Consider the following 27,908-nt stretch of genomic DNA (forward strand, 5'->3'; position numbering starts at 1 on the left):
AATGCGCACAATAGAGCCTTGAGTCCTATAAATAGGACTTGGCTTCCCTAACCCCAAAGTGTCCTAAGTGCATTCACACTAGTCACTTTGTAGCCACCGTGACCAATGCTACTAGTGCCCATCTAGATGTCCAAGGATGTAACACATACTAAGATATCTCACTCCTAACATCATGGCAGCTCATGAGATGGACATTGGCGATTGACCCTATGATGCCATAGCTGGTCCATTTTTAGGTTTATATTTTGCTTAGTTTTTATTTTCTCTCATAGACATGATTTTTCAGGTCAAAGTTTTTTCATAGTTTCATAGTATCGAATAGCTCTTATAGTTTTCATAACCTCACAATCCCTTTTAGGTCTGAGCTGGTTTAGGTTCTCTGTACTTGATGATGAGATCTCATCTCACTTGGATTACACGTTTAGGTCTCATAGGCCACTTTGCCCTTTAGCAGAATTTAATATGTCATTCCTCCTTCCTTTCTTTCTATCTTAAGCATTCAAAAATTACATGGAAAAGCATATTTTGGAACAGATACATTGAAAATGATGGCTTGTCAGAGAACTGCTTGTGAATCACTTGGGGGAAGCCATTTCTATGATGCTGTGTTTGGATTTGTTTTGGCAAAATTGTTATTGATTAACAAGGCTATGTAAACTCAGTGGATCAGAGATGGAACCAGTTCACAACCATGATGATGTGTAAAGAGTGTGAAATGACGTGACTGTTTATATTGAGAATGGTGGGGGCACATACATAAGAGTCCTAGATATATTCTAATGGTTAAAGCATTAGAATGTGTGATAAACAAAGCTTAATCAGCAAGGGATTATACTCCATGTGGCAAAAGATCTCCTCATAGATAATTTTTTAAAACATTGCATCCCTAAAATTAAGTGCATATATTTGTATTTAAACTTCTCCTTTTTTCCACTTGAGCAAAGCTTTGAACTGCTTCACTTGTGTGCAGCATCTGGACAATTGATTTAGCACATTTGTTGCGACTATTTGCAGTGGATGTAGCATTCTTGACAGTGACCATAGGAGCAAATCCAAGTTTTGCAGTGGAGACATTCTATAAGGTTCCCTTTTTGTTCTCTTTGTTCCAGATTTAGGTTATTGTGATTAAAGCAAGTTTGCTCCCATATTGTAATCTTACTTGTTTTGTTCTCGATGTTCTTGGACAAGAAAACACATTTTATTTTTGATGGCTTCGCAAAAGGTCTCTTCATTGAGATAATTAATGTTGTATTGTTGTGACATTTCTTTTCTCCAAAAGAATAGTACCCTTTTAGGAATCAATGCCCAGTTTTCTTACCGATAAATCTTTGCTGTAGGCTTCTTTTGTTGCTTAATCTCCTGTCCAGATCCTGCCCTCATGGTATTCTTAGCTAGTGATATTATGTTTCTCACTCTATTCTGACTGACACTTTTTGGAAAAGGTCTGGAGTATGTACTAGCATCATTGAGTGTGATTTGGATAGGTAAACTATTAATCAAGGTTAAACAATAAATTAGGACACAAATCATTTTGTTACTCAATTCCAACTTACAGGCCAACGTTGTCTCCTTAAATAGCTCTAGAAAGGGCTAATTTAAACTTAATGGCTGCCCAAACTCTATAAACAGTGGACAAGGTGGGAGCCATTCTTCATGCCCTAATTATTGATCCCGAAGGCAATCATCATCATCATCATCATCATTGTCATGGTCGTCCTACATACCAGTGACCAAGAAATTGTTTTGAGGTTGCTCACTGAGACGAATGGTTCAGTTGATTCCACTGCCCACCTACACTTGGTGCTGCTAAGAGGTGCCTTCATGCTGGTCCCTACTTCTTGCACAAGTACTCCAATTGCTTGTAATGAGCCTCCGTCAGCTTCCAGAACTCTTCCAGCTGTAGACATCATCATCCACTGTTCCATGACCGCTGCCCCACATCAACACTGCTTTTCCAGGCTGTGCTGACCCTTCCTGCCGTGCTGTTGTTGCACTCAAAACTGAGCTCTCAGCTGTCAAAATGTAGCCATCTACTGCTGCAAATGCAGTTTTTGTTGCCCAGATTGCTGCTACCAGCCAAAACATAGACTTTTCTTCTTTATCAGCATCTAAACACAGATCTATCCTACCAGTCCTGTGCCCTAACTGAGTGCTCATTGGCTACTAACATTTGGGATCTGTACTAGTGACGATACAATCCACCCTAGCTGTTTGTTGTAGCACCAGTAAACTCTAGCTTTAGTACAACACAACCTGAAGCACCTCTTCGAGCATCCAAAGTTGCCCATCAAACACCAGTAATTTTCCTCTATGGAGGACATTGTTTCAAATTTAAGGCTGATTCTGCTTAATGGATTCAAGGTTGTCTTGCATAGCTTAGTGCCAAGATTCTTGTGAAACAGCCTTTTGAATGGTGGTAGGCCCCTGATCCTCCATAATCCTGGTCCTAAGGGGCATATCTCATACGAAGTGAATGCCCTTGCTCCTAGTGTTGCTGTTGTAAATATGCCTTTTGAGGTTCATCAATGGATGTCTTTGTCAAGAATTGACATTGGAATCCTTTGCATAAGTTGCCGGAACCATCAAGGGATAGAGAAACATTGGTCCTTTGAACAAGGTTGGGCAGCCATGAGAACCTTTGGAGCTCTTGTATCTTGAAGGATCTCCTCTTGCCAAAATTTGCACTCCCCTCTAAAGTTAGGAGAGGAGGCAAGGGAACCACTAATGAAGTAGGTGGTTTGGGGCGGAGTGAAGAATGAACTTTTGGAATAGAGAGAAGGGGAGGTAACTTGGAAAAGAAAGGTGGGGCATTGAGAACTAGTAGGGGAGGGGAACCCAATGAAGAGGAAGAAGAGGGACCGTTGAAAGAAGATGAAATATGTGAAGGAGAAAATATGGAAGGGAAGGAATTGAGATTCTCATGGAGTGCCACATCTTGACTTGCAATATGTCGACTCATGATCACATGTCTTGAATTAGGTCAAAGAGCTTGTAGCCTTTTGTCTGCTTAGTAGCCAATAAGAATGTGCTGTTTGGATGTGACATCCAACTTCCCCTTGTGTCTTTTGGCACATGCATGTTAGCCTATTAGGTATCACATCCAAAGACTTGGAAATGAAAAATAGGCCTTCTATAGTTATTCTTGGTAGCAACCCAAGGTCCATGAGGAAGGGAAGGATCCTCATGGAACACTAGATTTGGATTTATGGTCACCTTGAACCACCTTTGATTGAGGGGCAAAGATCTTGTAGCCTTTGTTTTGCTAATTGTAGGCAATAAAAATGTGTCAAAGTGCAGCTAATGTGGAAGTGTAGGACTGGACTGAAAGAAAATGAACACTGAGAGAAGAGGGAGAGAGAAAGAGATAGTAGAATGCAGAAATGTCCAGTGAATGAGTTCTGAAATAAAGAAGGCAAATATGTGCAAGGGTTGTTGAGTGTGTCTCTGCTGGACGATCTCTCTCTCCACCTAAAGGGCTCGCCAGCCTATAAATAGGCCACAAAAATAGGAAAAACTGATCAGTTAATTCACTGACTGCTTACTTTGGGGAAAATCTCGAAGTGCACTCTAGCCCCCTACATTACTCTCCCTATTCACCACTAAGCACTCAAGACTATAGTTGCTATAGCTAAGAATGGTTTTAGTGAAAACTTACAAGACTCATTTCAGTCTTGCTTTAGCTTTGCCTTGTTTTTCTAGCATTAGCACCAAAGTATCTCAATGTCAAGCATGGGTATGCAAGTTTTGGTCTCTTCTGATGCTTACATGTTGGGTTTTGTATTATAACGTTGCAAGTATGCACTGGTCCTGATTGGGTTGGAGACATGGTTAGTTGTCTGTTCCATATTGGCTCCATTATGTTTCTTGGTGAGCCTTGTTCCTTCAAGTTACATGGAGGCTTGCGGCTTTTCCTCCTGAGGCTCAACTTTAGGCATTTCTTGGAAGCTACTAGGTAGTTGCTTCTTTGGCATAGCTCTTCTAGCTGAGGTGTTTCTACATCCACTTCTTTATCAAGTTCTTAACACCACATAGTCAACATCAGCTCCTCCCATCCTTTGACATTGACATCCATGGTTTGAGATGGGGTTGCGTTCTGCACATGGTACATATATGTTTTCGACATTGGTAGCCCTTCCTTATATCTACCTTTTGCATTGCATACATATTGCATTTCATCACCTTATCATTCTTGTGAAAGGATGCTTGAATAAGTGAACAACTCCCTTACGAGGGTATTGTCCAAGTGGCACCTTGCTTCATGAGCATGTCCTTATGCATTATTCCTTTGCATTCTCATTGTGTATGTGTTGGGTGCTTTGGGTGGGATGAAACTAATAAAAGTAGCATCCTTCCAAGGTGAAAATCGATGCATTGTGTGGTAGCATGATTCACTTTTACCTCATCGAGGGTAGCATTTAAGAATGAGCACATTGCTCACATAGGATCTTGAGCGGCAACAATCCTACATCTATAATTACCCTTTGCTTTTTCTATATTTCTTAATCAACACCCTTGATTGTGGTTGTATATTATTGGTCTTAGTTCTTGTATAAACTATGAAGCAAAATTTAGGGGGAAAACAAAACTAAGTCCCATGCCATAGTTGCACTAGTACTACGTACGAAAGGTTTCATACTATACCATACTTTAGGTACTGTACCTTACGTATTAGTACCATAAGGTACTGACTTAATGGATACATCTTTTCCTGTTCGAACTGTACTTTTGGATGAGCTAAATGCTCCTTATACTAATATGATTCTTCCATGAGATTAGGATATGTGAGATTTAAATGATCTCTCTCAACCTCCTCACTCAAGCACATATTTCTCTTATTTGTATGATCATTCATGTATGATGTATCATCTCCCATCTATGTAATTGTAAGTTGTAGGTAGTAGTAGTGTATGTTATGCATGCAGTATCAGGTTTTGGCATGTTACCCTCAAGTATTCATCTTATATACTCTAATAGCATTGCCATTTAGACTTAAAACATCTGTTCTATTATCTTTAGTCCAAAATAATCAAGTTTTTTTTTTTTTTTTTGGTACTAATATCGTACCATATCTTATTAAATCTTAAGGTACCATTTAGTAATGTATTTTATCGTACCGTACCGTATCGTACCTTTTGTACCTGACAACCAGAGTCCCATGCAATTGGGTGACTCAAAAGAAGATATCCATTTCCTTAGTGATCTTGGTAGGTCCTTGGGCAATGATACCCTTGGCCCAATGCCTTGGTCTCTTTGGGGTGGGACTTTTTGGGGCAAGGTTGAGTTGTCTCTTCACTCTTCTCGGTCTCCCTTTTTGGGTTTGAGAGGGGTGCCTCCTTAATTGTCATATTTTTTGACATTTTTCGGCTCATTAAATAGACCCCAAAAGACATTTTAAATATTTTGCAGCATACTCTAGACACTTCTAAAGACTAAGACACTATTCTTCTACCTTCAACACGTCCTTTAAAAGGGACTTAGTGTGCACACCACTCTTTATTTGTCTCAAGGACTTGTATTTTTAATGCTTGGCTTTGGCATTAATAAGTTATGCATATGTGACATACACATATGAAATCCAAGTTAGCTAAGTGAGACCTTAGTAATCTTGATAATCAGTGGGTGATCTTGGCAAAAGTTGCAATAAGTAATGGCTAATACGTTCTAGGTTGTACCCGGTGTCAAAACTTGGCCAAGAACGTTTAATTAGCCATTAGTGTCAGTGGTGACACTAAGGAATTGGCATTAATTAATTAATTAATACTAGTTTCGGGCTAATGAGTACTCATTCCCTAATTCCAAAACTCCATATCACTTGGGTGATAGATTCACCTAGCCGATTTGATTGTTGGTTAATCAGATTATTTTTTTGAGTTGTAAATTATTATTAAATTAATATTCTGAAAATTAATCTAATAAAGCTGGATAATGTTGAAAGTTGTTTTGGAAGGCTACCACTTGGCAAAATTTGCCCATATAAGTGGGAAACAATGTTTTGAGGCTTGAGAGAGAGTGAGCAAGAGGGAGAGGGGGGGGGGGGGGGTTTGAAACGGGGCTATGGCCACATCTAGTTGACCTTGTAGGTGCAGCTTCAACGGTATAGTCCATTGCTTGCTTTTTAGTTGATTTTCTCTTGGTAGGATTAGATGCTTGTGAAACCTGATCACTTTTAGACAAAGTTGGCTAATGAGATCTACCATAAGATGGCAGAGGATAAGAGATGGGTCATTGGAAAAGCCAATAAAGGTTGGTATGCTCGGGATAGCAGAGTGAAGTGGCGGGACCGATTTCTTCAATTGTGGAGGTCCAAGATTCCTTATCAAGGAAAAGTTTTTATTTGGAGATTGCTTATTGGAGGTCCTCCCTCTAGGGATGTGCTATGTGCCTGTAAGATCTCACAAGCTAGATGCATCTTTTGTACTCTATGTGATGAGACACTGATTCACCTCTTCATCTCTTGCCCTGTAGCGAGACAGTTTGGAGCGAGTGTGTGGATTTTAGTGACTCGGTAGTAGATGCCTATCCATTCTTGGATTGTGGGCAAGATTTTTTGGCCTTTAGGAGCCTTTTGGGCATCCATCTCTGCTTCAAATTGCTCCTCTTGTTGTATTTTCCTCTTCAAGTGGTCTTCTTTGGGTGGTTGTTGCTATTAGCAGACTGTACATCTCATGGGTATCAGAGTTGGTATTAGTTTGGATTTCTTATTTTTGTACCAGTGTGCGTTGTGGCTGGCCAACTGGTACTTCAGTGCCAGTTTCTTGGCTGATTGACTGGTCATCATGTTTGGCACAGTCTCTGCCTATTTATGGGTAGGCTTCCTCTTCCACTCAGTTACTCATTTGGATTTTGCAGTGTTCTTCTCTCGTCTTTGTGTTCTTGCAGTCTATTACAGCAGTGTCTCTTTGCTTCCGTTGCTGCCCACTATTCTGACAGTTGCATGATTGCTTTCTCTTTGGTGTTGTGCTTTGTTGTCTTAGTTGGTGGAGTTGAGACTTGGCTGACCGGTGTCTTGATGGATTCTTCTAGTTTCTTCACCAAGGCTTGACCCCCCTCACTTGACTGTTTGTTTTCGGGTGTGAATGTGCTCTAAGAAATGGTAGCATTTACCCTCTTGCCAATGAGGATTTTTGTCCCATGTGATAGTTCTCTTAAGCAGTAGTACTTTTGTAGCTTAGAGATTTTACTTGTTTACAATTCATTCATTACATATCCTAATACAAGCTATTGATCCAATTCTCACTTCCCCCCACCTTCCTTTTCTCCTCTCGCTCTTGCTTCATTGCGAGTGCGTGTGCCTTCAACTTTCTCAAGAACTAACATTGAGTATGTTTGTTTAGTTTGTGATGATTCCTCTGAAGTATTTTCTGATTGATACAAGTCTGCAATCCATTTGAGTTGAATGTTTTTTCTTCCACAATTATGAGTTCAGAGTGAGTGAGTCTTGTTTTGAGTTTCTTTCAGCAGTTTCGTGGACAAGATTCATTGATGGCAAGTGCTGATGGTAGGATTGATAGTGCTTGGTGATTTCTTTGGGGGAAAAAAGTGCTTGGTAATTTCTTTGAAAAAAAAGGTGCTTTGTGATCTCGTAAGCATGATACCCCTACCCCTGTTCTCTTTTTGTTGGAGAGGGGTAACATGAAGCATGTGAAGAAGTAAAAGAGGAGCAAGAACAATAATGGCTGTGTGGTTGTTGGAAAGCATGTTCATACACACTACGATAATGCATCTACACCTTGTTTGTTGATACAATGAAAGCGGAGCTTCTTGTGTACATTAAGTTTTCTAAAGCAGCTTCTAAAAGGTCTTTATGGGGCCTTGCATGAGCTGCCTAATTTTAGTAGTAAATGGGTAAACTTCCCAAAACACCCTGTCCTTTTTTTCCCTTTTAGTTTATCCCTTGTTTTCAGGAATTGGGGCTGGGGGGAGGCGAGTATGTGGATGGATGGGCTTAGTGATTAATTAAGGCATCAAATATCTGTTTAGGTTGCATTATTTCATGATCCGTGTTTTCAATGCTTTGTAAACAACCAAAAAGATGTCAATGCCTCATCTTGTTAACTTTCTTCCTCAACAGGAAAACATGGAAGAAGATGGTGAGCGTGTCAATAGACTGTTCGAAAAGGCTCCTCAAGTTGGAATACAAGTGCAAGTAATTTCTTTCAAACAAAGTCCTTCAATGTCTTCCTTGGAGCTTATTTCCATGTATGCAAAAGAGTATGTTTTGTTTGCTAATGGAGAAAAAGGTGCTGCTTCACATCAATGTAGATTGTATTAGTCGAACAATAGAGCATGCAATCTAAGATAAGTAAATGTGGAGTTCTAACAGGAAAAAGAAGGTCAACACGGAGTTGGTTATTTATGTGTTTCCTCGTAGCTCTCTCTCACATGATGATTGACAGTTTTGGAACTTATAGGGAAGAAAAGTCTACTTCTTGCCCTCCTTGCAAATCCTATGGGAATCCTGTGGTGCTGATACTTCAACCCTGGCATGCAACACTGTTTGAAGAATCCATGGAGGGCCTATGTTGGATTGTGCTTAGATACACTCTACCTAGCCTGTTTGCCATGGTCAAGGTTGAAGTCAAAACTTTGAGAGCCAGTTAAACATTTCATTATGTCCCATACCAACCAAAACACCTGTAATAAGATCCTAGTACAATGAACACGTATTTTTTAGGCTAAGTCCTTAGTGACAATGTGATGTATGACTAACATGGCCTGAGATTTTTTTAATTTTGTCCTTCTTGCATTTGCAAACACACCCTAAAGTGTGTCAATCACTTATTTTAAGGGCTCACATTTTGGATTCACTTTGTCCTAAGCTGGAGATGTGCCTAATACATGATATTTACTGTTGCTAGTCAATGATCATGCCATTACCACATGAAATTTATACCCTTTTGCTTTCCAAAGTTTTACATTTTCTCAGTATTGTTTCATTAATGCCAGCTCATCCCAACATGTTATTTATGCTCATGCCTTTTTCCTTGAATTGTGTCTCGTAGTGGCAAACTAGTTTAGTCGGTGCATGTTCAAAGTTCAGATCAGTTTGTCCATCTATGGCTACACAGGTTTGCTATAGTGAATGATATTGCCTGATGGGCCAGTTTCCCTGATTTAGGAATAGCCCTTTGTATACAAACCTTATCTGCGTCAAAATCCAATTAAAATTCTGCTTCAAATCCAAGTAAATTGTTTAAGACATGGACTTAGTTTATAAGTTGCAGTTGACTTAGTCAATTGCAGCTTCCCGCATTCCTCACTCCTGACCTTAACAAATGAGACAGGGAGCATTTTGACATATGATGTAGTTTGTGTTATTTCAAGGTTTCTAAGTTCCATGGATATTTCAAAAAGTTGTCTTTCAACACTGCCTATGCACCTATATGTATATTATGTATAATTAAATCATGAATTATGTGTAGTAGTAATGGTACCAGTTGTGCTTGGGCAAGTTTGTAGAGCATGAAACGATGCACTAGTAGCAGTAATTTTGGTGGTAGTGGTAATGCTCGAGGAGTCCATTCTTTTCTTATTGCAGTTCTCGTATGTTGCAAGGTTAATTTATTTCTTCTTTAGAAAAGCACAATGTCGGTTGTTGTCATAGATCGAGTATGCCATTTTTGCTAGTGGATTAGCCCCAACTCATAGCTTGCTAGTACCACGTACTAGTAAAATGAGAAGTTGTTGGATTGGCATGTGAAATGAGGCATTGGTTGAGGATGTGTGTTTTGATAAATGGGAGGGGAAGTGTTGTAGTAACGTTTGCAAGGCATGCTATTCACGTGGATAAGTTATGGGAGGTGGCATCAACTTTGTGAACAATATATGTGTGCATGATATAAGAAGAGTTCCCAAAGGAAGTTGGGTGATGAGGTAGAATGGAAGTGTTGTGACCACTTCCATGGTTGGTAAATACAACATGGATGCATTAATACCTTTTGAGAGGACCTCAATTTGAGGGGTTGGGACATGAATAATAGTGGTTTTGTTCTAGAATTTGGGTGAATTGGTCTGTTGAAAGATTGAGATTGGAGATCCCAAGTGAGCATGACTGCCCAAATAGTCATATCAACAATTCACTAATGAAAAGAAATGCCGCAAGGGGCGCAAGACTTTGGGGTGAATCTTTGTGTCTTCTAGCTTCATTGTTTTATATGCTTTTTTGTTGTTGAAAATCAGTCTTTAAGATTAAGTGCTTGCAAGTTAAAGTCTACTACCGTTTTGGTCTATTGAAGGTTGAATCCATGGTTTTGTTCTGGAGACATTCTCATATTCCTTAGGTGGTGACTCCACAATTGCTTAGGTTCAAGCATGAAGTGTAAAATTTAGCTAAACAAAAAAGTTTTCAAGAAGGAAGTCTCGCAAAGAGTGGAGCAAATATTTTTTTGAAGCACTGAGATCTATCGGAGGGGATGCTTCTCAATATGTAGATGATGTATTGGAGGGATCGGAGCATGGCCCTCCAATGTATGCAAATTAGATGGATAATGTTCCTTTGGAGTCTAGAGAACCGAGAAGGACTAATGCAGATAGTGATGCTTTATTCAAAGCACAACTGCTTAGTGTAGTTGATAGGTCCACTCAACTCTCTAGTGCAGTGGACAACAAATATTTTTACCAAACTTATGAAGAATCTCAAGTTTCCTACATTGTTGGATTCCTCAAAGCCAGCAAATAGCAGCAAGGTATTCTAACAGGGGATCCTAGTGTTTTTCATCTCTCTTTCTCTCTATTAATATAGATGACTATATTACAAGACCTCTTGTCATGAGGATGTGAAATTTTGATGCTTTGCTTAGCATTTGATTAAATAGTTAATCAAATGTGCAAATGTGACTTGCATATGTGAGGTATAGGCTAGTTATTTCACAATGTGGGACCTCGGGCCTTGAGATATTAGTTGGTGTCAAATTAAAAGTTGTAACAAGTTATATTGGGCAGGTATTAGATGGTACCTAGTATTGGAATTTTGGAGATAGATGAATCACCAAAATCATATTGACCATGGAATGTAAAAGCTGAATGAAAAGATGAAGGAGCACTCACCATAGATTCTTACAAATTTTGTTTACCTTTCCTTAAGTGCAAATGGAAAAACCTATTCTCTTCGAGGCTAATGAACTAATACTTAGTTGAAGAGTTCCTTAATCATGATTATCACCAATATCTTGCGGAAAAGAGGAAGTAAACTCAAAAGATTGAGAAGTAGTAGCATGTGTACTTGACATAGGAGTGAATGAAGGTGGAGAAGTATGTGGAAAAGATGAAAGAAGTATGGATGGAGATGATGGTGGTAGAGAGGAAAATGGTTTGTACTCCATGCTAGGTTCCACATTAGGATGGCTAGTTCTTTGTGGAGCTTTCGTCCTTCTTGTAAAATCATTAGACCAATGCACCGAATTTAAGGGGAAACTCAAGTTTACCTTTCAATCTATTTTTGAGCTTGATACATGAGGATGAGATCGTATTCGGCTCGTGAGATCTCGTATGGTCTGTGGATTGCATGGTAGTCTGAAGGCTCTTTGGTCATGTCGGATGGAGGAGCAAGTTGTGAAGCCCACTCCATTGCGTGTCTCGAAGTGCTAGGCTCGGGAGCATCATGATGATATGTTGATGGTGTGTTCGAAGTCATCTTGCCCTCTTGTTGTTCTCGCTTCTTGCAAAGGGCTTTTAGATCAAAGGCCGAGGTTTTGTGGAAGAAAACCTTGCTTTGATACCATGTGAAGAAATGCCCTAATGCAGAAACATAAATGAAAGTGTATGGCAAAACATAAACTCAAAAGAACACAGCTAGGGTTAGGGTAACTAAGAGACAATGAACAGAGTGGAATCTGAATGAATGATTAAATGCTGAATATATAATGCTCGTGCAGCAAACAAACCATACAGGAATGAAAATTGTACCTTGGACTCGTGTCTGGAGGATTGAGGCAAAGGTGTTGAGCAGGAGAGCGTGTTGCACTCTTGATGGATCTTGAAACGCACCAAGGCAGCCTCTAGATGTCGGACAGCAGCAAACACAGCAGTGTGTGGTGGTGCCAGATCAGTGTTGAATAGGCAGAGGAGAGAGAAAACGACAAATGCAGCAAGCTGATGATGATGTGGCAAATTGATGTCACCAAAAATGCAGGTTTGATGAAGTGCAAGTTGATGGCAATAAAAATGCAAGTATGATGATGTGGCAGTCTGTATAGCAGCCGCAGATTACAAGCGCAGCAGTTCAACAGTTCGCCAGCTGTAGACCATATGGTTGAGCCGTAAATGCAACCAAAATCGATGTAGGCTGGAAAAAGGCGCTTGATGGATGTAGACAGCAACAGACAGCTTTGGTTGGGATGTCCTCCATGAACGAGTGTGGGTAGCGAAGCTAGAGGGCTTGCAAAAACGAGGTTGGGCTGAATGGAGGGCAACATGCCTATTTATAGAAAGTTTTGGGACCTCGTATTGCGCGTAGTTTTAAAACCCTTTTGAACCATGCACCATTTTAGGGTTTTCATTAATCAAGCACTTTTGGGTCTGTTTAAGTTGCTAATTCAGCATGTAATGGTTGTGTTAGCTCAACATCAAGGATTGGGGCAGGGAGTGTGTTGTGCTCTGACGGATCTTGAAATGCAGCAAGGCAGTCTTCTTATGTGTCTGGCAGCAACAAACACAACAATGGATGCCAGATCAATGCAAATGGGCAGAAGAGGAACAGGAAACTGCAACACAGCTCTAGATGATGATGTGGCAGCTGGTTGAAGGTCCCATACAGCAAAATGCAGTACTAGGAGAGAAATCAGCAAAGGTAGCAGCAGAATGATGGAAATGCAAGCTGGTGGGTGTCACATGACAGATGATCTCGGCAAAACACAACTCCTTGGGTGACGTGCAGCAGCAAACACAAACTCGAGCTCTGGAGGTTAAATAGTAGTTGTCTTGATGATCAGCAGGGTGATGATGTTTGGAAACAGTCCAAAGGTGTGAGGAATAGCTGAGAAACAGGCACTTGATAGTAGAAAACAATGGTGGACAGCTTCACCTAAGATATCCTCCACGTACGGGGTGTGGACAGCAACGCTTTGACACTTGCAAGCTGCAAAAACAAGACTAAGGCTGGATGTAGGGCAGCATGTCTATTTATAGAAAGTTTTGGTCCTCCCAATTAGGATATGTGCTTATGGGACACAAACACTCTCTAGGAACACATTTATTTTCAATAAAAGGTTTATTTCATTAACTAATGGAGTTTTGGGGCAGTTTTAATAAAGCTATTGCATCTTTAGCTCAAAATGTGAGTTATTATGTATTCTCTAGGATTCAAGAGTTATTTTTTAGTGCTTTTGATTTATGTAATGAGCATTTTGGCAAGGTCCATGGGTCTTGCTTGACACTTTTACTGGATATATTCATGTTTGTCACTTTTATTACACTTGTGACATGTCTTTGCTTTAGATTTACCTTTGATATTCATGATTTCCTTGTAAATATTGTTTGCTTGAGGATTGTAAATAATAATGCGGATGCTTTCATGTTAACCACACTATAAATAATAACGTGGTTGAGAAATGCTAAGTAATGTTTGTATTCTTGAAGAGTTGACATTGTTTGGAGGTTTATTATTTATGGTCATGTACATAATGAATGAATAGTTCTACTAATTTGAATATTTCATGTACACCACCTCTATGAACCATACGTTTTAATGTATGTGTAAGGAACATTTTTTTTGACATTTCCTAAAATTCAATACTGTAGGAAACTTGTTTGAAACTCGTTTTCTACCTTGCCATTTCTGAGACTTCTGGCTACTGCTATGGTGGAGGCTCTGTGTTTTAGGCTGTGGCAGTCAATGTTTTGGCTGGCCAAGCCTATAGTGGTGGTGGTATACAGATAGGTATGCAAGAGAATGTGTTTGTTGATATGCAAGCTAATCCACCCAATGCTATGTATGGAGTATGGGTATTCAGCCAATATTTCTAATGGGGATACAGCCCCATCTATAGAGTATGTTTGTACCAGAACCTGGGAATGTGAATTTAGCACCTATGGTTGGAAATATTGGTCAAGCATTTTGGCAATGCCAATCAGCTTGGGTTTTTGCAGCTAGATGTCCATGACAATTTTACTTTGAAGGAAAAAGCAAAGGATTACAAAAGACAGTCAATGATGTTTAAGAACCTATAGTGGTGTCCAGGATCGACTGAATACTTTTACCTTTGATCAGTTTGACATAGCATATTTAGGTGAGGATTTGAGTGGTCCAAGGTACATAAGGCATCTACTTTCTCAAATGGAATGTGCAACAATGGTGGTCACATCTTTTGGTTCAAGGAAAAGTACGAAAAGATAGGTTATAGATCTAGCATGGGTTCTGTAAGATGTGGCTCAGTACAATCTTGAGGTGGAAGTTAAGGCTGCATAAAATCAATTGAGGACAACAAATCTAGTTAAAGCAAGAGGTTTGTAACAGGTCACTTACTAGCACCTTTGAAGTGGAAGCAATGAATGCATGGATTCAATTGAGGGTAGTACATTGCAAGGATTTAGAGGAGTACAACAAAAAGTTTTGGGAGGCTTTGCTGCTCGAGAGGTTATCATGGAGAAGATTGAAAAATATTGATGTGGGCTGCCTAAGTAAGCATGTGATTGTTATATGAAGATCAAAGTGCTAGCATATTTCAACTCAATGAGAATGCTATTGTGGCCTGTGAGTTGCTGCATGTTGGTGGTTACATGATCAGCAAATCAGAGAATGAAAAAAAAACCATTCAAGCTTGGAAATGGTGGGAAGAATTCCATATTTGCAGCAAATAGGCAGGAGGGATGAAACGTTAGACAATTATGATGCATAGGAGCAGCATGAGGTTTAAGGGAGGCCAACAAATGTTTTATTTGTGGAGAGTTGGAGGGTCACATAGCCTGTGGCTATCCTAAGATTGTTCATTTGGTTCTGGATATGGTCGGTGAGAAGCCCGATTAAATGCTATAGAGTTATGCAAGGCTTTGGGCAAAATGAGAGATTAAATGATCTTTGATATTGTTTAACCTAGATGCACGGGTGGATGTTATTTCTTCATAAATTGTAGGTAGATTGGGCATGTCTAAAGGAGATGGGGCCTATGAGTGTGGTAGGCTTGGCTTGCCCTAGTCATGATGTGTTAGCAGTCATGTTTGTCATGCCTTGTCATCTCCTGCTTGTGAGCCTCAGTTTGAGTCAGATGAGGACTTTAGGAGCTCTGTCTTGTCTATCACTTGTTTTGACGGAGGAGGTAGCTCATTCTAGAGCACTTCAGTTTTTTTTCGTAAAAGGTAATTGTATTAATTACGAAAAAGGTACAAGATTACATGATTACATGATTACAAGAGACACGAGGGCCCTAGCCCAACGTGTGGGAAATCCCCGTACTAATGCACTAAAAAGGTTACACCAATCATGGCAACGACCCAGAGGCAATTGCCATATGCCAGGGATGCAAATCTTCCCGAGGGAGCAAGTGGGAGTGTCGAATGAGATCTAGCTGCCAATGCAAGAGCCCTTTAAGCTTGGCAATATGTCTCGGTACATTAGAGGCCGAATCAAAAAGAAAAGCATTGCGCGTGGTCCAAATGTGCCAGCATCCCCAGTATCTGAAAAAGTGAAATAAGATCTTCATATGTAACTGTGGCGGTGTGGGGTACTTTGGACGCACAAAAACCCAATCGAAAGGAGTTAGTGAGGACCCCACCACCGCTTGCCAGATTTGCGACAAGAGTAACCAGATATTCTTGGCGAGCGGGCAAGAAAGAAAACGATGTCGGGCCGATTCCATGGTAGTGGTATAGAAGAAACAATTGCCATTCGAGATTCGACGCTTGGAAAGGGCCGATGCAAGAGGAAGACCACCAATCATTACCCGCCAAAGGAAGACCTTGCATTTGAAAGGTGCCTTATTCAGCCAGCCCTCCATCAGCGTTGCCTGCCACCATGTCCGCGATTTCCGCAGTCCCCAAACAGTATTAGCTTTCACACCCAGCCAGTGGTGATCTCGAATGAGAAGATGATACACCTGATTAGTAGAGGCCTTTTCCAGTCTCAACCTGCCTGCAAGGTCCCAGTCCTGCCAAGGACGGTCCACAGCCAGGGCAGGAAAGGGTTGCCTACCCTGAAGCTCCAATAAAAGCTTTTCCCATAAACCACGGTATCCGCGCGGGATCCTGAAAAGTCTCCTGGCAGTCCGAAACGATGCGAGGACATTGCGAGTGGCAAGGGTAGCATCCGCAATCGAAGTCAGACCTAAACGGGCCATGCGGTTAAATCTCGGTCTGAGCTGATGTTTGTCTTCCCATGAAAGTAATCTGGATACTGCCAACAATTTCAGCTGAAAGGAGTTAGACTGCATGCGGTCCCCTATTGGATGCCAACGGGCCTTTTGGAGCACCACTTTCCAAGAGCCGACCAAGTGCAGTAACAAAGAGGAAGAGGGACTGGAAAATCGAGAGTCAGAATTAAGGACATGCCACCAGGAGGCTCGAAGCCGTGTGTTACCATGGCGTAGCCCGCTGTCCTCAAGAAAATAACGGGCTATGATGGTCCACAGGTGATGATCCACACACATGGCACGAAAAAGAGACCAACGAAGAGCCACCATATGAGTTTCTGCATCCAAAATAGCGCCACCACCCATGCGTTTAGGGTTACATGTATGCGACCATGAAATCCATGAAATGCCTGCCTGCAGGGAGTCCTTCTTCCATAGCATGAAACGAATAGGATGAGTAAGAGCCTTCAAAGTAGTAGGCGTCCATGGCAGCAATGGCAGGAAATATGTTAGCATTGGTAGCATAATTGTCTGAGCCACTTTGAGGCGCACATGGAATGGCCACGCTTGCGTCTTCCAATACATAAACTTCGTCGCCAGTTTTTGTGAAATCCACTCTAGTAGGTCCTTTGGCCGTACATCCACTCCCAACGGGTATCCAAGATGCCTGACAATGGATCCACGGGAAACCACCTGACCCTGCCAGCCTAAGGACTGTAAATCAGGCTCCGTGCAACTGAGAATGGCCGACTTAAAGGCATTGATGCAAAGACCAGAGGCATGACCAAAGAGCGTCCAAACATCTAATGCCTTTCGAATGTTGTCCCTGTCTGCCCGCAAAATCATAAAGGTGTCATCAGCCAAAGATTGGCTAATGAAGTGCTGCCCCAAAGGAAGAGACAATCCGGCCAGCTGAGCAGAAGTCGCCATTGAGGATAACATTGAAAGGACCGGGTGAGTCGCCAGGGCAAAGAAGAGAGGACTCAAAGGGCAACCCTGTCTGACCGAGCGAGCAAGGACAAATGGCTCTGTAACCCCACCATTGAGCATAACTCTTGAAGAAGCCGCAGCACTAATGGTGTAGATCAATCGGGACATCCGAGTACCAAAGCCCATAGCAGACATGAGATCTGCAATGAAAGACCAGTCCACATAGTCAAACGCCTTTTCCAAGTCCAATTGAATCAATACCACTTCCTGACTGGAATGCCGCGCATAGTCAATAGCCATTTGCACATTCAAGATATTATGGAGAATGTTGCGGCCCTTGATGAAACCATATTGGAGAGGATGCACAATAGCTGGAAGGTGCTTGTGAAGCTGATTCGCCAGCACTTTGGAGAAGATTTTATACATCGAGCCCATCAAAGAGATTGGTCTCCAGTGTTGCAGCTTTGACGGCGAAGGGACCTTGGGAATCAGTTTGATAAGGCCTTCTTTCCATGAGGAAGGCATGACCCCTGTTTCCCAAACCTGCTGACACATGACCGCCAATGGCTTCACCAACTGCGCGGCCGAGTGCTCAAAGAATTCATTAGTGAGACCATCCCAACCAGGACTTTTATCCTTAGGCAGGTGCAACAAAACATCCATAACCTCCTCCTCGCAAATATCCGCCTCCAAAGTGGCTTGCATATCAAGTGGAACCTGCTGACGGACCAGATGATAGAAGGCCGAGCGGGCATGCGTAACCTGGCTAGAAGGCGAGGGAGAAGAACCAAGAAGTTCCATAAAATAATTTCTGCACATAGTGACAATGGTCTGCGGATCAGTGACCATGCGACCTTCCGAATCCTGGAGCCTAGTCATATTTTCGCGAGCCGGAGAAGCATGCAAGGCGCGAAAGAACTTATGAGACTGGCAGGCACTATCTTGCAATGTGTCAGTTAAGTTATGCAGCTTGGCCTGCTGATAAGATTTCAACTGAAATACTTGAATAAGATGGGCCAAACGCCTTTCCAGTGACAGCAGAAAATCATCATCTGGGGAATCCATGAGCAAGGAACGGACCAAAGCCAGTAAGTCCTCTGCTGCATGTCGACGTCGCCGACAAAGAGAGGCATGATGAATCCCATACTGCCGAGCAACCCGCTGCACATTAGAAAGCAGCCGCGTAAATGCTGCCAGGCCGTCAGAGGCGAAGTCCAATAAGAATCTCTCAAGCAATTGCTGCATATAGCCCTGAAAAATTGGATGCGTCAAATAAGAGGAGTTGAAACGTAAAGGGAGCCTATCCAGCAACTGCGTAAAAGGTGCAATAGATTGTGTCCGCATCTCAAACTGGAGGGGGAAATGGTCCGACAACGCATATTGCTGCAAGACCTTCATTTCCAGCATTTCGGGAAGAAAATCATCCCCTTGCATGATATACATTTGGTCCAACCGCGACCAAGTAGTGGTATATTGTGCGGAATGAAAAGTAAAGCCTGAAAAAGAAGGGTGAAGCCACGACCAAAGATCTTGCTTAAGCACGCGCAAAGCAAAGGAATTCCACACCCGGCTTTTCGGCGTATCCATTACCGAATGCCCCGAAGTGGATTGAGAAGAGTCAACACACATATTGAAATCTCCCATAAAAAATTCTCTTCGGCCAAGTGACATGGAGCCCTGCAAAGTCGACCAAAGATCCCGGCGGGATGCAGGATCGTTTAGGGTTTAGGGTCCCAGCAACCATAAAATTTCTCCTTCAAATAAGACTTCGATTACCAGAAAGCGGCCCTGCACATCATTTTTGACAAGAACAGGCTGGTATTTTTCATGGACAATCATCAGCACGCCCGAATAGCGCGTAGCATGTGTCCCTGCATAAAACAGACGGAATCCATGACAATCCACAATTTTGCCTGCTTCAGCGTGACTTTTGTGCGCAACTGCACACAATACATCCCACTGGTTCTCATGCAAGACAGTCCACATGGCATGTTGCTTATGGCGAGAGCAAATGCCTCGCACATTCCACGTGGCTATCTTCATATATCTTCAAAAAAAGGAAGTCAGGAACGAGGCGGTTGTTGCCTCGATTTCAACTTTTCCGCGAGAGCCTCTAGGACACCCTCATCCAGAAAATCAGCCAATACTGCAAACGAATTCTGGCGACCTGCTTTAGAGGTAGAAGGAAAATCCACTGCCTTGGGAGCAGGGCGGGGATAACGCCGATCCCAGGGTGTAATCACATTACCTTTTGTATCAAACGCCAGCTTAGCAGGTGGGCCCTTGGGGCCGTCTGTATAGGCTTTCCTTGTAGACTGATTACGGGGGGCAGACGGGGCTATAGTACGCACAGCCGGCTGTGAAGTGAACATTTCTTTCTTGCGCATATACGTGCGCACGGAATCCTGTGAAGTAGTAGGCCTAGGATCCGCCATGCCTGCATCCAACTTTTTACCTTTTTTTTAACGGGCCTCAATCCAATCAGTGCTACGAGAGTCCAAACCCAGGACCTGTTCTTTGCCTTTGTCCACAACATTTGGCGGCTGAAGAGCCTCCTGTGTCGGGGCATCAAGCACCATGTCATCCTTAGGCAGCACAACCTGCGCATCCTCGGAAGACGGTTGCCTTTCAGGGCATTCAGCCATGAAATGCCCCAATTTACCACATGAAAAGCAGTGGCCTGCAAAATTGCCCCATTTCAAGCGAAAATGCAAGGGATGCATGCCAGAACAATTCTAGAGCACTCAGTTTATTGCATTTTAATGCATTTTCTCCTCTAGTGGGGATTTTATGTGCATTTCCCAGGGCAATTTCTGCATTCTTCAGCTTGCCTCACTTGCTGGACATTGTCCACCCATCCGGGATTTTTTTGAGCATTCCTGGCATTTTTAACAACATTAAATGCTGGTCGGACATATTTTGGCCTCAAATTTCAGGTCGCCTAGTTTTTGGGTTTTTTGGCTTTTTATAGCCATTTCCCACTTGGCAGTCAGCTGTATTATCATCTTCCCTCCTTCCTTGGCAGGTGCACACTCCAACTCTGTCATCTTCCTCCGTCTTCGATGCTGCCATCATCATCAGCCTGATTTGGTGCCCTTACTAACGCTCCAAGTTGCGTGCAGGGACTGATCAGTCCACAGCTTTGTATTCAGCATTCATTTCAGTCAATGCAGTATTTCTTACTTCATTTTCTGCTTCGTCTTTCTCTCTCTCTGTGTGTGTTCGTGTTCCTTCTTCTATTGCGCACTCTCACATGGTATCAGAGCCTCCCTGAGAGCATGGAGGAGAGCTTCCATTGCAGAGGAGGACACCATTAAGTGGAGCCCTTCTTCCCTCCTTTCCAGCCCTTGGCGGTGCTGTCCATGCTGAAACTCAGCCTTCCATACCTATGTTTTGGTGTTTTCTAGCATTAGGAGGAGTAGGTGAGAGTTTTCTAGGTGTTTGCAGCCTACGTTTGCATCAAACGCAGCCAACAGGAGGTCGTCCACATTAGCAGAGGAGGCATCATCATCTGGAGGATAGGCGGCAACATTTTCTCTCTCCTCTTGTAGGTGACAGCATCTTCTGGGTCTTTTCTAACATAGGCGGCTCCATCTTGACTATCTGTTGGTTGCGGATTGTTTAGTGATTGCAGATATATGCGAAGATGTCTTATCACTAGTTCTTTGTTGATTTAGAGGATGAGGTCTCTATTCCTTCCTCTGAGAGATGGAGAGACTTTCGTGCTAGTTCACGCAACGACCGGAGGTTACCTAGCCCATTTGTATGAGATCCCTCTATTCCGCGTTCTCTCCATGTTTCACAGAAGGCTCATTCTGCTGGCCTTCATATGCCTTCCATGGCACCCTCTATACAGGTGCCTGTACTCCCTCCTTTGCCCAAAGAAGACCGGCTTGATGGTTCCAACTACTCACTTTGGTCGTGTAAGGTGGAGTGTATCCTTGATGCCTTCGATCTTTGGGAGTTTGTTACCCACCCTATTCTCCGTCCAGTGGAGGATCCCATTGTTGGATCATCGATGGATCGTGCGGCCTTATGGGATCGGCTCAACTCGAGAGCTTGATCTTTCCTCTTTATGAGCTTACTGGATTATGTCCTAGTGCATGTGCACAAGTTGCGGAAAGCAGCAGAAGTGTGGACAAAGCTTGCTTCTTTGTACCATCAGAAGACATTTGCCCTTCGGATTACTCTCGAGAAGAAATTACGGATGCTCGTTGTTGATGATTCTTCTTCCATGAAGGATCATATCAACAAGTTGGAGGACATGAGGGATGAGCTTGCGTCCCTTGGTAGGATGATTTCTTTCGAGGATATGGCCATGATTCTCTTGACTCAGCTGCCATCTCCCTATTTTGATGTCTTCTACACTAGCCTTCTTACATTGAGGGCCCGTGAGAAGCTTCTTTGGGAGGAGCTTGCCCTGGTTGTTTTGGAGCATGACGAGCGCGCCAAAGAGGTAGCTAGTGGATCCACCTCCAGTAAAGCTTTTGTTGCAGGTTCGGGAAGGGGGACACAGAAGAAAGGGAAGTCACAGGCCAAAAGATAGGAGAGTTTTTCAGGTTCTGACTCCGACTTGTGGAGATGCCTAAATGCCCATACTGTGGGAAGGGGACACATCTAGAGGAGAAATGTTGGAAGAAGTACCCTCACCTTTGTCCGAGAGCAAAGGATGGAGCTAAAACATCCGAGCCTTCTACCTCTACTCCGGTGGTTACCCATGAGTCAGTGTTTCTTCATATTGTTGACTTGGAGGAGCTTTCTTCAGTGATTGCCTCATCTTCTGAGAGACCTTGGCTGGTTGATAGTGGAGCTTCTAGTCATACGACTCCCTGAGGTGATTTGTTGCAGGATTTATGCCCTTCTGAGGGTTCAGTCACTATTGCTGACATTGTTTCGGTGCCTATTTGTGGTGTTGGCGCCTTTATTTCTTGACAGCGTGTCGAGCTCCCTTCCACAGGCTCTTTATGTTTCGGACTTGTGCTTTCCACTTCTCAGTCTATGGCCTTACTAGGCTTGGTACCCGGGTTGTCTTCACCGAGCAAGCCGTTTGCATTGAGGATTCTTCTATCGGGGCTGTTATTGTGATAGGTTGGCAGGAGAGCGGGCTTTACAGACTCCATTTCACTTCTCTTATGCAGGGTCCTCCGAGGCAGTTGTCTATTGCTACACCTGTTCCCACTTGTGCATCCTCTTTTCCACAGGTTCCTTCCCATCCCCCACTCTCTCCTCCGGTGGTTCCCTCGTATCCCCCATCCCTTTCAGAGGGGGATGATCTCGGTGATGCGGCTGTGGATTTCTTGGCCCCTAGTGTTTGAGAGGGGTTTTTCCGGGATCGTGAGGAGCTTCTTCATTGGTAATCTTCATCGATGGACTTCATCGACATTGGCATTCCTCTTGCCACCCCAGGATCCGTTTCTCCCTTGGCCTTCCGCCACATCTAGGATCTGAGAGGGGGTGTTAGCAGCCATGTTTGTCATGCCTTGTCATCTCTTGCCTGTGAGCCTTAGTTTGAGTCAGATGAGAACTTTAGGAGCTTTGACTTGTCTATCAATTGTTTTGATGGAGGAGGTAGCTCATTCTAGAGCACTCGGTTTATTGCACTCGGTTTTTGGGGTTTTTGGCTATTTATAGCCATTTCCCACTTGGTAGTCAGTTGTATTATCATCTTCCCTCCTTCCTTGGCATGTGCACCGTGCACACTCCGACTTTGTCATCTTCCTCCGTCTTCGGTGCTACCGTCATCATCAGCCTGATCTGGTGCCCTCACTGACGCTCCGAACTGCGTGCAGGGACTGATCAGTCCATAGCTTTGTATTCAGCATTCATTTCAGTCAGTGCAGTATTTCTTTCTTCATTTTCTGCTCTCTCTCTCTCTCTCTCTCTCTCTCTCTCCGTGTTCCTTCTTCCGTTGTGCACTCTCACATGATGAGCTTGTTACACCTGTTGTTTTAAAATTGCAAATTCATATCCAGAGCCATGTGAATACTTAGGAGTTCTACATCATGCCACTAAAGGGATGTGTTGTTTTGTGGGGTGTCACAAGGTTCATGGAGTGGTGGGTGGCATTTTTAATAAGAAGATGACTTTAGAGCATAGAGGAAAGATTGATGTTTTGGATGTAAAGCTTAAGGGAGAATCGTCCCTTCTTGTATCAACTTTTGCTATTTCTAATATCATTAAAAACCATCTTTTAAGTGAAACCAACCTTCCCTTTATAAAAGGAATGCATTGATTTACAATAACCTTCCTTTTTATGAAAGGATGGTGGAGCCCTAAAATGCACTGATTTACAACAAATTACAGCAAGCAATAAGTTCAAAAAATAAACGATATTGAAAATTCAACACTTTACTACCTTGGGCTAGTTTACTTCATGAAATTGAGATGAGTTGACACTTGATTACTTGGAAATGTTGGTACCCCTTGCAGTATTTCTTCACATTAATTACAAAACACTTAGTGTGTACGATAGGAATGGACACATCCAATTCTCTAACAACATTTGGAAAATAAGCTGTCCTCTATAACATACCAAGTTCAATTTGCTCCTTTATTCAATGTGCACTCTGGCACAAATTGGGACTTGAACACTTGCATGCAAGTCTCAAATGACTAGCCACATCAAACCCCAAATTGCTTTGGATTACAATTATAAGCACATGGGGATACAAATTGAGTCTTGAACACTTGCATGCATGTCTCAAATGACTAGCAGTATCAAGCCCCAAATCGCCCCTTTGCTATTGCATGCAAATTAGCTTACATGTAGATCCAAAATCTCACCTATTGTGCTGTACGTTGGCTGAATTTACATGAGCAACCTTCCTTAATCATTCAGGCACGCTTGCATGCATTCCAATACCACCATGCAAGTCCTAATCCTTGATGGTAAGACATTGAAATTGGCAAATTAGCAATTACAACACAATTAGGTTGAGCCTCAAATATGGGGCTCAAATTCCAGTGTCCACTAGATGGCACACATCAAGTCTAGATGAGAGACAAGAAGCGGAAGAGAGAATTCTGCAATTTCAGCTGTCAAACAATGACCAACATCCATTTTTCTGTATAGAAACATTTCAGAATCAGGTCACGTCATCCAACTTTGGCCAACTGTCACGTATCAAATCTGCCCATGGATTTCAGCCAAGAATAATTAATGAAGTTTGGAAAATACATGTCCATGCCCAATTTCAATCTTAAAATCCTAACCTCTTTGAACTTGAAAGTGTTGAAACCTTCCACAAAACCTTATCTACACATAAAATTAAAATCATTTAAATCTCTAACCCCCATGACATCAAAAGTCATTCCAGGGGAAATTCAAAGTCCTTGACTAGGATGCGACCTAGGTACTCACATTGTTATGTGTCCACAACTTCTACCAATGTCCCCCATTGCCCAAGCTAAGTAGTTTGTGATGCTCTAGACATATAACTTAATCTCACATTTGCACAACGTAAGTGTACAAAGAACATTAAGTTAAGAATTCACCTCCTTGTGACATTATGTACTTAGTTGTGTAAGTTGGATAAGTATAGGATTGAATTTTGGCAGTGATATAAATAGTGTTTCTATAAGTGTTTGCTTGGAGAATTTTCATTGGAGGGCTTGAGGATCATCCTAGTGATCTAGTGCTAGTTAGTACTCCATGGTCACCGTCACCATACAAAGTTAGTGTAGTCTAACAAGAAAACATGATGAGTCAATTGAAGGACTTATTGGATAAGCGGTTGATTTAGCCAGATCACCATCAATAATCATTTCCCCATTCCAAGGATATCCTTGATAGGTTGGGGGGATTTGCAACATTTAGCCAAATAGATTTGAAAAGTGGGTGTTGCCAAATACACATTCAAAAACATGTGCATAAGATAGCATTAGGAAAATCTTTGGCTTGCATGAGCTTTAGTGTTGCTGTTTGGGCTCACTAATGCCCTAGCAGCATCCAATTGGATGATGGACACGATCTTTTGTCAGTATACATTCCTGTGGGGACATTCTTTGATGATATCATTATTTATTCAAAGAATGAAGAGGAGCATCATGTGCCAATAGTTTTTCTGGAAATTCTCAAGCATTGGTTGGTCATTAACGACAAGAAGAGTGAGTTCTTCTCAGAGGGGATTCACTTTTTGCAGGTATAAAGTCTCTAAGGATGGTGTTAAGATGGATCTAGCTAAATTGAAGGCCATTTGTATCTGAAAAAGAGATCGCAGACTTCAGTCAGTTTAAGGAAAAGCTTACTTTGGATCTAGTTTGGATTTGACCTAACCCTGAAAAGCTTTTGTGTTGCGGTGTGATGTGCGGGGAATAGGATTGGTGCATTTCTCATGTAGGATGATTGTGTGGTAGTCTATGAGGGTAGACCTCTGTAGGGTGCTAAATACAATTTGCAGGTTCATGAGAAAGAGATTTTACTTGTGATTCATGCTGTACATTGTGGAAGCAGTTGTTTAGACAAATCATCAACCGTAGTGTCATTTTCTCAGACAAACTGTTTCAGAAGCAGCTTCATATCCATGTTTCACTTCCAGATCATGCATGTGGACAGTAAGAAGAATGTTGTGCTTGATGCTTTATCACTGGGAATCGGGTGAGATGAAGACACAATCTATGTTGAGTTAAAGACTTTGGAAGGATTTATGATCAGTTGACTCATAGTCAACATCATGAGCATTAGCCTCTGAAAGATGGTTTTTGTATGATGTGTGGTTGCTTATGTATAACAAAGTAATTGAGTTCATAAGTGATGATGGAAAGTTGTTCTCCACTGAATGCAAGGCATCAAGGCATTTATTTCAATGGTGAAAGTGGTGGAGTCTCTTTTTGTATTCTTTGAGTTGAGATGTGGACGCTTTTGTGCATGCATGCATTTTATGTGAGGTATTAAGTATGAGGGTTAGCTATGGATTTTATATTTGATCTTCCTATGACACCTATAGAAAATGATGGAATTCAGACCATCATATGCAGGCTCAGTAAGCTGGTCCATTTTACTCCTGTGAGGAAGAAAAAAACAGATCATATGGCGAAGTTCATGTGTAACATGCTCAAGTATCATGATGCCTCGGCCTATCATCAGTGATAGAGATCCAAGGACAACGAGTTTGCTTTTTAGATGGTTTTTTGAGAAGCTGGGCACTCCTTTGAGTTTCTCATCTTTGTTTCATTCACAAAAAAGTGGACCATCAGAAGAGACAAATTCTATTGTTCTAGATCTTTCGAACTGTGGGATACTTGGCAACGTATTTTTGGAAGCATGAGAAATTGCAAGGCCATGTATGGTTCAGCCAGGGTGTGAACCATACTCCCATGTCCACATGTGGTATGCCATATAGAAAGACATGGGAAAAATTATACTTGGCAAAACAGAGGATGAGCTGAAATGCTGCAGCTTACATATTCTCTCTCTTTTATTTGACAAGACAAGAATAAAACAATGTTTCTCTTAAACTCAAATTGGAAAATTTTCTCCCCTTTTACATGCTTCATACTTGCATAAATTCTCAATGACAAACTTATGAAATGCCTAATTGTGCTTCACTAGAATAGAATAAAAGTCTCAGGTATTCTGCATGCTACCAAATATATAGTCTCATGCAGTCTGTGTCATGGATCCTGCAGTAGCAGTTCTTTATTCAAGTTGGTTGTCTTTACCAAAATTGGTTCTTGGAATGGGATAGTAGGCTCTGCACATTTACATTCCTGGAGTCTTCCGGAGAATTCCATCCTCCCAGCGTGATTGATATTGTTCTCCTTTTGCTGCAGTGGAGGTCTTTGAGTGTACAAGAGCTGTCAATGCTCATTTTATCTACCCAATATATTGCTATTGCTTTGGTTGACAAGCGAAAGCTGAGGTATGCATTGAAAGTATGCTGGATTTTGGTTCAATTGTTCAGTGATGATAGTAGACAGGCCAAGTAAAACTGTTATTTGGTCTGAGTGTCTAGTGCAGTTATCCATGGCTAGAGGAGCTTTGCTTCTCAGATTGGTGCAGTATGAGCACCGGATATACAGGTAACTGTTTTAGGCCATTAACGAGGTATTTATCTAATGGGTTGTAAAATTTGGAAAATGACTCTAGGTGTAGATTTCGGCATGAAAATGGCAGAGGGTGTTTATTGTATGGGCTTTATTTCCCGATATACTTCTTTTTGCAGGTCATTACGTCGTAATCTGTGGTTACACTGTGGAAGTTGATGAGTTTGAGATTCGTGACCCAGCAAGCTCAAGGTTTACATACTGTCAACAAAGACGAGGAATGATTTGATAATGTCAGACTTTGATAGAATTTCCTTTTTGTGTGTAGTGAGCATGGGAAAATATCCTCACAGGCTTTGGATGAAGCTCGCAAGTCTTTTGGTACAGATGAAGATATTCTTCTGGTAAGGCTTTCTATAAAGCTCTTAATTATCTTTCAAGGAGAATCTTGAGTGATCTCCCAAACAAAAATACATCATGTACCATCTGTGAACTCTGTGGTTCATTCACAGTTTTGGGTAGAATTCTATTCTCATATTATTGTGGTGATGCATACATAATATCAGGTGCAACTGAAACTATCAAACAGAGATAAGTGAAGCAAGCCTCAGACAATGTCTACATTAGATCATAGATATGTGAATCTCATGAGATGTAGAACTTTCTTGATTTCATCTGTCAGTAAGAGGCTAAGTTGTTGAGAGAGCATCATGA

At 42.0% G+C, this 27,908-nt stretch overlaps 1 protein-coding gene across 1 annotated transcript in view; it reads left to right on the forward strand.

Moving 5' to 3' along the window:
* The window catches only part of LOC148024888 (guanylyl cyclase 1), a 75,550-nt gene that overhangs the window by 46,961 nt on the left and 681 nt on the right, over positions 1-27,908 (forward strand). The window contains exons 3-8 of the mRNA XM_087694557.1: positions 971-1,082; positions 8,072-8,146; positions 26,982-27,070; positions 27,169-27,230; positions 27,374-27,446; positions 27,523-27,598. Coding sequence (XP_087550683.1) covers positions 971-1,082; positions 8,072-8,146; positions 26,982-27,070; positions 27,169-27,230; positions 27,374-27,446; positions 27,523-27,598 — 487 coding nt within the window. The remainder of the gene's footprint in view (positions 1-970; positions 1,083-8,071; positions 8,147-26,981; positions 27,071-27,168; positions 27,231-27,373; positions 27,447-27,522; positions 27,599-27,908) is intronic.

This window comes from Lygodium microphyllum, chromosome 15, assembly GCF_053477565.2.
Source record: "Lygodium microphyllum isolate KBCC chromosome 15, Lygodium_microphyllum_v1.1.10, whole genome shotgun sequence".
In the NCBI taxonomy this organism is placed as follows: Eukaryota; Viridiplantae; Streptophyta; class Polypodiopsida; order Schizaeales; family Lygodiaceae; genus Lygodium; species Lygodium microphyllum.